Raw genomic sequence first — 12,810 nt, forward strand, 5'->3', positions numbered from 1 at the left:
GTTGGTCGAGCCCATCTCTCTCTCTCTCTGGCTCTCTCTGTCCCTCTCTCTCTTTCACTGTCTCTCTTTTTATCTCTCTTTCGCTCTTTCTCTCTCTTCCTCAGTCTGCTCTCTATGCCCTTCGCTCTTCTTCTCCTCCTCTCCTCTTAATCCTCTCCCCAAATCAGATACCTTGCCCTCAGCAACTCAGAACCTCCAGATCTCTATTGTAGTATCTCAATATTATCGATATGTGTGTGTGCGTGTGTGTGTGTGTGTGTGTGTGTGTGTGTGTGTGTGTGTGTGTCTGTGTGCGTACATGTATGCGTACGTGCGTGTGTGTGTGTGTTTGGGTTTGCATGTGAGTGTGACTGCATCTGTGTTTGTGTGTGAGTGTGTGTCATTTCTGGCCTTTTGATGATATGATTGTTTATAATCTGAGCCCTGACCCCTCCACACACACACTTAATGTTTACTCTGTCATCAGCAACACTGTCAAAGAAAAGATGGAAAATCAGAGCATTGTCTTCCACCATGACAAATTCTGTGCTGTGCTTTGATGTTTCTTTGGAGTCGTTTGTCTTAGGTTTTGTCTGTTTCTGTCACTTTTGGGTGTGTGTGTGTGAGTGTGTGCATTTCTTTTCCAAAATCCATAAAGCAGAGAAAAAAGTAAAGAAATTAAATGGAAGAGGAGAAAATAAAACTGAATTTTGTTTTTAACATAACTTGTCACTTGTGACTTTATTTTCTTGCACTCTCCCTCCCTCGTCCCTTGTTGTTAGCAGTAGACAGGAAGAGTTCTGGTTAAGAAAGATGACATTACCTCAGACATGCCTTCTGTGCTGTCTCCTTATGGGCAGTGTAGCATTTTTGAATGTCACGTACACAGAGTGTTGTCAGTTGAGAGGAGAGGGGGTGAGCCTTCCTAACACGTAGCTTGTGGCCTTCGCTACTGTGATGTGATGAAACTAACAAATGCTCTCCCTTGCACAAACACCACAAGGCTTAAGAAATAATGTTCTTAGGAAACCCAATGTAATGTAGTCTAATTGCATGTTTCACCTCTTTACTTCTTCAAAAACGAAGACTTGTATAACTTTTATAAAGCTTGAAAACATTTAGAACCTTTGCTCAACCTCAAGCTGTTTTCGTTTACCCTGAATTTAAGGTGAATTCCCTTTACCAGTAATTATTCTTGTTCACAAACTGCCCCGATCTAAACAGTCAGCTACTGAGACAGTGGTTTTGTTTGAGAGCATATCTGTGGTGTCTTGCACTGTGCACAGCTGGACTCCTTATCTCCCTGCTGAAGACGAGCCTCACTGTGGTAAAGATGCGATAGATCTGTGCCCAGTCCTACCGACTGCCCCGGCCTTAACTCTCAGACGTCGTTCTCTTCCATGACGGGCATCTGTCACACTGCCCCTGCTGTTACTTGCGATCATCAAACTGTCACTTCCTCTCCGTTACCTCAAGGCAACTCTGGTCAACTTGCCAAGCTATAGCCCTCACCCATGCCCGCAAGACAGCCAGGGGCCAGTCATGCGCCGCCTACACTGATTCTAACTTAGCCCCGGGGTCCAACTTTTGATTACAGTCTGCTCTGACCTCATTGTGCTTTTCTCACCTATTCTGATATGCATTAATTTAGACACTATTAGGTTGCCATAGTGAGATGTTGTAAAATTCAAAGCCCACACATAGGCATCTGATCTCATCCCCTGCAGCGATGCCGGAGCACAGCTGCTTTGTTAAGGGTGCAGTCTTTTCATCTGCTCCACTGCCACACGAGAGTCTCTCTTATTTACCTCAACTTCTTACTCATAGTGGTGCTCCCACCTTTCAAGACAGGGAAGACAACCCGAAGAAACATGCCTGCACAGGAGACCACGGTGCAGAGTTCGGGGGCAGCTTTTTAAATTCCTGAACCTTGCATCACGTGGTCTGATTATTATTATCTTCCTTATAATTGATGTAGGTCACATTAGCTGCCTTATATCCTTCCACATGCTCTTTGGGTAAACTGAGAATAAAAAATTCCATTCTGTGTTGATTCCTATCTAACGTTATAGCAGTTAATATGATTATTAAAGAATTTCTACATGAAATGCTTGATGGGGATACATACATTATAACTGCTCCTATTTGTTGAAAACAGGTAATGCCTTAGTAAAACTAAATGCACATAATTGATCTTTGCACATTTTCAGTGCAAAGTTGCTTGTAAAAGGGTTAACTGCACCCTGAATGCCAAGAATGCCATTTCTCACAATTCTTGTCTTCTCAAACTAATGTTTGTGCAAAAATCAAACTTTCACAACTCTCTCCCATAAGGATTTTATTCCTGCCAGCGAATGGAGAAGACCCCAGGTAGCTTTTGGCCCAAATATCCTCTGTCTTGTGCTCTCGGGTCTGTCATCCATCTGTCATAAATCTGTTTGTCAACTATCCACGTTAAGCTTCCTTCTGGTGTGCTGGCCAATCAGCTGCAGGCACCCAGCCTCCAGATGATCAAATATGACCTGTTTGAGAAGAAAGCTGGATGCCTCTCCTCTACTGGTCTGATTAAACATACATGCTTCAATCTGCTCACTTTAAGTGGATTTTCATCTACATTGAGGCCGAAAAATTAAGGAATAATATAAGCTGTAGCCAAAGCATTAGGTGTGTTAAATTCAAACTGTGTGCTATATAAAGAAGCAAAAACATGGCGGTGAGCTTAGCAACAGCAAATAAGTCAGTATTGCACTGAAATGGATGAGTCAGACTACTATAAAGAGAAGAATGCAGTCACTGCAAGATTACTGATCTAGGAGTTATTATAGATCAGTGTGCAAGATGCAAAACATGCCAAGAAGCAATTTTCTCTCTTTTACTAAAATATACATTACACAGGATGAATTTTAATGGGTCCGATGATTTGGCTCCAATTTCATCCAAAATATTTGTCCTAATTGTAAATAAAACACTAGGGTTTGCTTTCACCAGAAAAGCTTTCTGTTTTCTGAATGTTGTTTGGTCTCTAGAGCAGTTACGAAGCCTTCTCTCATCCTGTTCACCTGTACTCTTCCTGTAGCCTAGGCCTCCAAGTCGATGGCTCCTTTCTCTTCTGAGTCATTGTTATAGGAGCTTAAAACCACATCAGTCTGGCCATGAATACAAGGAAACCAGAGTCTACATATTCTTCACACCTGAAACCAGAAATAGCAGCATATATTACATATATTGGACTTGGTAATGTGTGGTTAGAATTCAACACCAGGGTTCATAAAGCTTTGTCTGAAGGCCTAGAACTCCAAGCACACAGAGCCAAGAGCACAGTGATGGTCTTTCATAAGGGCTGTGCGTGGCATAGCTCTGCTGTTCATTTCCACTGACGGAGTGAATCGTTTTCAGACATGGCTGAATGAGCCCTAAGTGAAGCAGTCAGGGCCGTTTCTAATGAGATCGCCTTTGAGTGAAAGTGCACTCGCACTTGTTCTCCTACAGGACGTCTCACCATACCAAGAACTCCCTGAAACACAAGAGAGCACGAGGACACCTGCAAACAGCCGTATACACACGCAATCGTGACCAGCGAAGCATCGCAGCTCATATTCAGACCGTGATCTGCCAAAAAACTTCCCTCCTCTACGTTAATATGATGAAAAGCCATCACATGACCTATAGCGTGTCAGCGGAGGAAGACTAGTTTAGCGGCAGGACACATGGGAGGATCCGAATGCCATTGAACACTGTGCCTGTGTTTCAAACTGTTCAGCAAATATGCAGCGATCTCTAAGCCTTGTTAAAAAATGGTTTTTGTTTGGTCTCTAAGCATTCTGGTCGGTGTAAGGCCCATCTAAAAGGCCTTTACTCTCTCTGGTGTCAGTGAGGGTGGAGAGGAGGAAGCCTGTAGCATCTCCAGCCCAGCAGATGGTGGAGGGAGGAGGGAGGAGAGTGCATCGCACTGCCCTGTACAGAGAAAGCGCAGGGTAGAAATTACACGGAGCCTTGGTCAAAAGACACAAGATCAGGGGAAAAGGCAGAGCTTGTCCTATCAGAGTAGCGCTTATCCTATCACACCAGAGCTTGTCCAATCAGAGCAGAGCTTATCCTATCAAAGCAGAGCTTGTCCTATCAGAGCAAAGCAGCTGGGTCTGGCTGGGGGAGGACAACATTTCTCTGGTGATTTCCACGCTATAACTATCGCCATAATTGCAGAGTAGTGCTTACGCGGATGCATGAGAGGGTGAACTGAATCCAGCTAATTGTCCTGGGTAAGAAATGGTGTGAAAATGGCCTTATCTTAGCTATAGGGTGGGTGTCCATCTTTGCTCTTGGTGATGTACCATTCAAAAGAGTTTAGTTTTAACACCAGCCTACCTCATCTGATCATGCTAATCTTGAAGTCCTCAAGAGAGTTTAAACACTAGATTATGTTTGGAACTAATGTGAAGATGGAATCTACAGGAGGAGGTCTGCTTAAGAAATATTGCTGTAGCTCAGTTGCAGATTACAACAATTTGGGTCATGTTTATTTGTGAGTGCATGATTTTACTGCAAAGAGCTCAACATCTTGCAAGTCACCAAAGAGCAGCCTCAAGCAAAGTCAGTTAACATGAATTACTGCAATATGTGGAGGGTTACCACAAAGGAAGCTTCAGAATTAAACCTCAACTTGTTCTTAGTTTATCATTTTCAGTCACTCCAGGGCAGCTCACAGAAATAATTCAGCTTCACCTGAGAAATTGAAAAACCAAAAAAAACCTTACAAACACCATGAATGGAGCAAACCCAGAAACAGTAGGTTACTCTAGAACAGAGGACCCTACCATAGTGAGCAAAACATTTGGAATCATTTACCTACTAATGGGGCTTAACCTATATATAGTTATCAAATGCTACATTGCTATGGTAGTGGTAATATCTAGTCTCCAAGTTGTCTAAGGGTTGAGTACACACATTATAATCCTCTCAACCAACATAATTCTGAGCCCATTACTGACAGAAGCCATGTATCCGCTCCCCTGATTAGTGGTTCCCAACGTCACCAGATCCCAATGCCACCAGATCCCAGGGCCACCACAACTCACAATTGGGAATAACAAATCAGAGATCATAGTCCATGATGGTGTGTCCATTTGTCCATGATAATCCATACATGCTCTTCCAGGCTGTATTCTTCCACCATATAGAACAACCACTGATATGAAACATAGAATCTAGGATCATGAAAACACTGGAATCCTGGAATCCAGCATTATGAAAGCCAGAAGGCCACTGACATCCACAGGAGGGGAGGTTACCTGGGAGGAAGAGAAGGTAGTTTTAAGGAAAGACAAATATGGGGAGACAGGCAACTGAACCCAGGTGTTAGCAGATGTTAACTGAATTATAAATAGACCTTGTGGCAGCAGGGTAGTGACCAAGCTTTGTCGAAGACACGGAGAGACACCTCAGGTGAACCACTGGGTAATTAAAATCGGTTGCACCTGCATCTTGTTGATAGTAACCTATTTAGACTTTGACTTCTCCATCAGTAGACAGGGACTTTCCTCACAGAGCTTTGCTGCAGATTAAAATGAGAGCTCTGTCTCCACTCCTGCATCCTTATTCTCTCCTGTGCCGTGATAATAAGGACTTCATTTTTTGGTCTGATTTAAAGGTCCTGCGTCAAGAGCCAAACCAGATGACCATATTGGAACGGGTCTCTGCTGCTTGTCCACCTGGAGCTTTTGATGCTGTATGGCCCTTTGTAACCTGGCATGCGCTGCCTCTCATGTCTGCTCACTCCTAATAAACTCATTCACACATTGCTGGGTTCACCTGAGCAAGGGAATAAAGGGGACTGGAAACCTAGCATGCACAAAAATGGGGTCAAACCAGTGGATGAACTAACTAGACAGATCAATTCATATTCAGCCCATTGAATATATTTGCTCCAGTCATTTTGGGACCTGCTACAGTACAAACATAGGTGCCTATCTGATCTCTTGGTTACCATATTTGGTAGCCAGAGATTGAGCTTACATAGATGTTTAGGAGAGAACAGAAGGTTTTGCAGATGTGTGAAGTGATCTTTGTGCCTCTGTCAGAAGGCCTCTAACCAGTGATGCCACTTTTTAAAATTCTACTTTCATGGCTGAGTTCTTCATTTTGCACATTGTAATTCCTTTCTGTGTTGCTGACCATATGAAAGAAAAAGGCCCATGGATAGAAATAGAACACCGTGCCAGTGTGTTGGGACAATAAAGCTCCCACAGCCAGGACGGATGCTACAACCACTACTACAAACAGGACTGAAGGATCTGGATTCTGAAAGCTTTGGAGGCAAATAGAGAAAGGGCTGTGAAGGCAGATGTCACAGCTTCGTTCCAGTTCAGAGTTTTGCAGTTTCAAAGGCATGGCAATGGTACTGAAGTCTCTAATAAAACGTTTGCAGAAATTCAAAATAAAAGCTGTCGTTGTTTTTAATGGTTGCGGTCTCGTTCACCACTGCGGATTGTTTCCAAGGAGAGTTTGGAGTGCCTGTCTGACATGCTGGATATGCTTGGTCATAGTAGGATAAATCAGAGTATTATCTCATATATGCGATGAGCCAGTTCTGAATCATGCCTCTCAATACCTCATTCACAAAAGCTTGGAAAACAGAGGGGATACTAGAGGATGCTAGGGGATGCTGCATAGCAAGGTACTCTTAGTGCCCGCTAGTGGTCACAAAACCTGTTGTCCGTTTGTCACGCTCATGGATGCAGATAAGTTGAAAAGATGTACCCTGGATAAGTTTTGTTAAAAAAAGAAGGAGGGCATCTCAGAGCTGCTCAAGCAGCCTGGGACTAGAGCTAGGGCTATATTTAATGGTTACAGCATTTAGCGCACAGTAATCCATACATGGTCTTAGGCCACAGTATTTTCTCCATAAAAAATCTGCTGCAGCAGGAGAGGCAGACGGTTTTATAGATCCTAGTTTAAGCACCTCATCGATGGGCCTTTCCAGGACGTTGATTTCTGGTACAGAGAGAGGATAAATTCTACTCTTAGGGGGAGATGTGCCCAATCAAAGATCGATAACGCAGTCCTATATTCTGACAGTATTTGCTCCATTTTACAATTTCTCCAGCCTACCAAGAAATACCTGGATCATGTTGACTAAGCCAAGGAAACCCCACAACCTAGGGGTGTTCAGGGAGTCACTAGCTAGAAACACAATGTTTTCCTTATAAAACAGACAGTTGCCCTTTTCTGACACTGTGTCAGTTTATTGATGAAAACCCATGCAGAGACCACCTGACAGTACTACACACCTGGGTCTACCGAAGCCACCTGCTCTGATCCTGATAGTACCACACATCTGAATCTACCCAAGCCATGAGCTCTGATCCTGATAGCACCTAGGCTTGGACTATGAAGGATTTTGCAGTGGAGGGTCTCCACACTTGATACATTTGGTGTGTAATTCAGTCTAGGCTTAAAATGAGTCCAGAAACATAACTGTTACTGCTTTCCTTAGCTATCAATCACTTTACAAATATTTTCTTTAAACATTGCTATAGTTTTCCATGGAATAAACATGGAATTGCTATAGTATTCATCACTTTGGGTGAGTAGGTCTCAGCAGTAAAAGGTCCTGATGGGGCGCATCTAATGTTGAACTAATACATTATAAAATGCAAGTGCTTGGCCCTGATTTACAGAGGCCAGGTGATGCTGCTGTTCGCTGCCATGCAGGACTTGTACTGCTGTGAGGTAAGAAATCAAAATCATTCTAAAATGAAGCTGAGGTTTAAAAACAAGCTGCAGGCCAGCAGTTACTATCTTCCATGAACAAGTCCTAGGCCCCAGCCACCTCTGCACCCACGCAAACAAACACGGTATATGCAAATGAACAAGACATATGCAAATGAGACACAGACACACATCAACACATGGGTATAAACAGACTAACGAAAGAACTCATGAATACATGTGTGTGTTTTCCAGGAAAGCTGGGTCAATAACATTTTTGAACACTTATGAGTTTTAGGGTTCATATTTACATTAGGAGAAGGAATGCAGAGCACAGAATAATAAAAACACATCCAACATTGTTTTGGAATTGCTGGTATTATGGTCTATATGGATCATACATTTAAAGAGAATAAGTCTCTCAACAGTGATACACAATATACTCAATGTATCGCTTTATACAAATGAAAACAATTAGCATGAAAGCCTGCACACTTCAGGATATGCAGACTTAAGAAAAAAAGGATACATCTTAAAATATTGTGACAACCACTTTTGTTAAACATTACTTCACTGTACATTATCTTTTTATTAACTGGATTTGGAATTTCAAATGCTACAAGACATAATAAATTATATAAACCACCTTTGGATGTTTGATACACAATGAAGCATGGAGCCAAACCTCATTTATTTCTCCCAACATGTATTTATGGGAGTATATTCACACACACACACACACACACACACACACACACACACACACACACACACACACAGCAGAGGATTAGGTACCGAGACAATAACCTTACACAAATTTTTGTTTATAAATCATAGCAACAACAGGATACCATAGGGAGATCTATAGTTAGAGTAAAATGATTAAGTGTGAGAAGGAAATATACTATAAAGATTTTATGACACCTTCCTGAAAAGGGATAGCATGCAACACAATCAGCAGTGTACCGTTGCTGCCGTGGTCTTACATTGCAATAAACACATTAAATAAATGACAGTTAATTTCAGTTTAGACATTTAGAATTGCTATTTTTGGTTATTTGGCAATTTCTGAGTTGACAAGATAATCAATCCTCAGTGTTTTAAAGATTTTAATAATTTTGATAGGATTAGGTATAATGTTAAATTGTTAGATGTTCTGTCCTTATTGATTTTGTTTTCTGTTGCGGTATGACTGACATAATGTCATGAAATAGCCTGAAACAATGAATGTATAAACTATGTATTTTGAAAGCCATTTAGGATATTTCTCTCACTCAGATTCACACTAACAGTCACATCTCTCTCTGCCTAACACTCACATTTACACTAACACTCACATTTGCACTAACACCATATTTTCTGCCTAACACTCACATTTACACTAACACTATCTCTCTCTGCCTAACACTCACATTTACACTAACACCATTTCTCTCTGCCTAACACTCACATTTACACTAGCACCATCTCTCTCTGCCTAACGCTCACATTTACACTAACACTCACATTTACACTAACACCATCTCTCTCTGCCTAACACTCACATTCACATTAATCTCCTTTTACTTTTGTTTTTCATGTAATATCCTATCAGGAACAGCAATGTCACTATCCAATTGGCCACCTATTGTTCTTTTTGCTACAGAGTTCTTTTTGCTACTTTAAACTACTAACATGAGAGCAGGTGAAGGATGATTCTATTGACCAAAATCTTCCCTGGTACTACAGACCTATTATCTTTCACAATGAGCAATCTGTGGTTTGCGTGACTAATCTCCACTGAATCATCCTGACTAGCCTGTTTGTGTGGGTTAAGATCAAGATAGGGCATTATTCCCCCAGTACCCAATATGCCTGGTGTACATCTTTACAGCCAAAGCAAAATATAATCAGGTGGACATTCGCAAACACACAGTCCTTCTGTATGCAAGCACACAATACAAAGTCCTCGTGTGTGCACAGTTGGCCCACGTTAATGTTTCTCCTCATTCGGGAGTCCAATAAAGCCTGCATGTGGAATCTGTGTCCTGTCTGTTAATCTATGCAGGAAGTGCAGAGACCTTAATTAAGCAGAGCCAGGCCACACCAGCATGCGAAAACACAAACAGTGCAGCTGTTTCCTGTTCTAACGCTAGGGTTTTTTTTTCAGAAGGCATTGATCTCAGCTGGTTTGGGGAATGGGCTTTTCACAGTCTCGTCAGGGCTCTCCCTGGGTCTCTGGTGGTTTCGGGCACAGATCCCCGCCTTCAACTTACTCTGGACACCCCGTGCCATGTTGCCCAGTGCCCGGCGAACGGCGGCTGAGGACAGGTAGAAGATGAGCGGGTCCAGGCAGGCATTGAAGGTGCTGAGCAGCAATGCCTGGTCCCTCCAGCCAGGGCTCTTGCCCATCACATAGCCCACCACATGCGAGAGGTTGTAGGGCCCGAAACAGATGGCAAACACCAGCAGCGTTCCCACGGCCAGCCCTATTGCCCGCATCCGGCGCCGGCGCCCGATGTTGGGCAGGCGGGAGAGGACGCGCACGAAGCCCGCATAGCAGAAGCAGCAGATGAGGAGTGGGATGCAGAAGAGCACGACGCACAGCTCCAGCCGCACAGGAAGCAGGATGTGCAGCTGAGCCTCAGAGAACTCCTCGTAGCACACGTTCCTCGGCGGCGAGATGATCCCGGCCGGGTCGTAGTAGGGCATGATGTAAACGATGCTGAGGTGGAGGAAGGACAGCATCCAGAGGAAGATGCTGGCAACCACGGCGTAGATGGGCCGGCGCCACAGCGAGTGGCGGATCGGATAGGCCACTCCCAAGTAGCGTTCCACACTCACAGCCGTCAGGAAAAAGGTGCTGTTGTAGATGGTCATGTAGAAGACGAATCCGAACAGCGGACACAGGAAATAGGGCATATCCCAAATCATGCCGTTGGCCACCTCCTGCATCTTAAATGGCAAGAAGACCAAGAAGAGCAGGTCAGAGATGGTGAGGTTGAGGAGGAGGATGTCGATGGGTGCGGGCTTTTTCCACACCTTACGGCCAAACGTGTAAAAGGCCAGAACGTTGGAGGGGAAGCCAGTAATGAACGTGATGGCGTATACGGAGAGGCAGAGAGAGGGCTCACACTCTTGCATTGTGCTGCTTTTCCTGTGCAGTCAGCTGCAGAAAACTCTTCATCTTACCTTGGCTGAAAAGCATGAAAAGGAGAAAAATTATCCTACCCTGTCAAATACTACTGTTTTGAGATTTAAAGTTGAATGTACATGTAAAGTTGAAGAATAGTTATTAAAAACAATTCATTGTTTCCCGCAATGGAATGCCATTGATGCTGCGTAAGATATTTTGAAGTTCATTATCATTTAAAACAAAGTTTGTGCCGTTTTGCCATTTCCGTCTCAGTTCTGATAAATGTGGGTGCGTTTCTAGTTATAACCCGTGTGGATTGTGGAAAGCTGCCAAATATGTTTGTAGTACTGCTGTAAAAGTCTCTCAGTAGTAAAGCAAACTGCCAGGACCCTGAATCCCTGGTGGATGAATGTAGTGGTTTCATATCATCCTTGGTATTCTTTACTGTATTACAGAACCGCAGTTGGCTGATGCAGCAACACGTTCTACTGCTCACCAAGCATCATCTTTTCAAATTAGAGAAGAGACGCATGTCTACAGATCATTGTGGCTTTGCCAGGGAAACCAAGCTGCAAATGGGGACAGAAAAGACTGAAATCTAACTGTAGAAATGGTACTCAGATTCTAAACACTAATTTGCAAATCTAATAAATCTTCTTTTGTAAGCAACTGACAAAAAATAAATAAATAAATACATGTATAGGCAATCCTAAAGTTGTAAAAGGCTTAATTCAAATTCTTTTTTATCTTAAGGCTTATAATTTATATATATATATATATATATATATATATATACACACACTCACACACACACACACACACACACACACACACACACACCTGAATGATACAGAGAGAGTTCTTGGACCTTTTTTATCCATGTGAATATCCATGACAATGGTGAAGTAGTTAGTTGAATGAGCCTCATAAAAAAGATTTTAGTTTTAGTACTGACTAGCTGACTTTGGTAATAATAACATATTTTCCATATCAGCAGGTTATACTCATTCTAAAATCTGGACAGTAACCACATATTGCCTATGTCTAGAAAACTGTGTGTAGCCTATAATACACTGATAGTTTTGGTCCTTAAATATGGTACATAATTAATCACTTAATGCATAACCAATAACTTAAAAGGTTCCCTTTCCATGGTAACACAGACATTGTCATGGACATAAACATACCATATACATTTAATACATAAAATTAACATAACATTCACTCCTCTGTAAGATAGTGTAAACTGAGCATCTTGACTGACATGTAATACAGAGCAATCTGCTGCATCCTGTTTGCAATCTTACTTAAAAATCCATTTTGCAGAATTGTCTCCATGTCCCCAAATAATTATTAAGGTAAAGGCCAATCCAGAAAACAACACATCGTAGCATCTGTTTCCTGTCTTACCTTCTCTAATGTCTGCACCACAGCTGTGTTACATCTTGAATGGAACCAGTATAACAATGAATTGCACTTTCATAGTGGATTATAAGACAAGAGCATTACTCAGCTTTTCCCATTTTTAAAAACTATGACAGTACTGACCGTAGGAGGCCTTCATTCCAGCAAGAGGAGAACGTCACCAAGTTGCGCAAGCAAAAAAAAAAAAAAAAAGGTAAAGATTTCTGTAATATAGAAACTCCTTGAATTCTGTGATTATCGAATGTTTTAGTCTTGTGAGGAACTACAGCTGACATTAGAAGCAGTGCTTATCTACCAATATCCCATCCCACTCCAGCTGGAGATCGCAGATCTCTGTGAGCCCTTGTTGACACTGCTTCTGTTCATTGAAGGTGAGGCTCTATCTGCTGCTTTCCACGCCTCACTGTTTACTCTCACTGCCCAATATGCAGCATGGATAATGGAAAATTAATACACCTGAGCCAGATACTCGCCCAGATTCCCTACAAACGATTTCCGTGAAAACCATTGCCAGTGTGTTCTTGCGTTTGAAGGGAGTAACTGAGTCAAAGGCGGAGGGGTTGAAATGAGTGCAGATCAGTAGT

At 42.5% G+C, this 12,810-nt stretch overlaps 1 protein-coding gene across 1 annotated transcript; it reads right to left on the minus strand.

Moving 5' to 3' along the window:
• Window positions 1-9,831: 9,831 nt before the first annotated feature.
• On the minus strand, window positions 9,832-10,809 carry LOC113588463 (free fatty acid receptor 2). The gene has a single exon (XM_027027647.2). The coding sequence runs from the start codon at window positions 10,807-10,809 to the stop codon at window positions 9,832-9,834; it is 978 nt and encodes a 325-aa protein (XP_026883448.2).
• Window positions 10,810-12,810: the final 2,001 nt, after the last annotated feature.

The sequence above is a fragment of the Electrophorus electricus genome, chromosome 5, assembly GCF_013358815.1.
Source record: "Electrophorus electricus isolate fEleEle1 chromosome 5, fEleEle1.pri, whole genome shotgun sequence".
Classification (NCBI taxonomy): Eukaryota; Metazoa; Chordata; class Actinopteri; order Gymnotiformes; family Gymnotidae; genus Electrophorus; species Electrophorus electricus.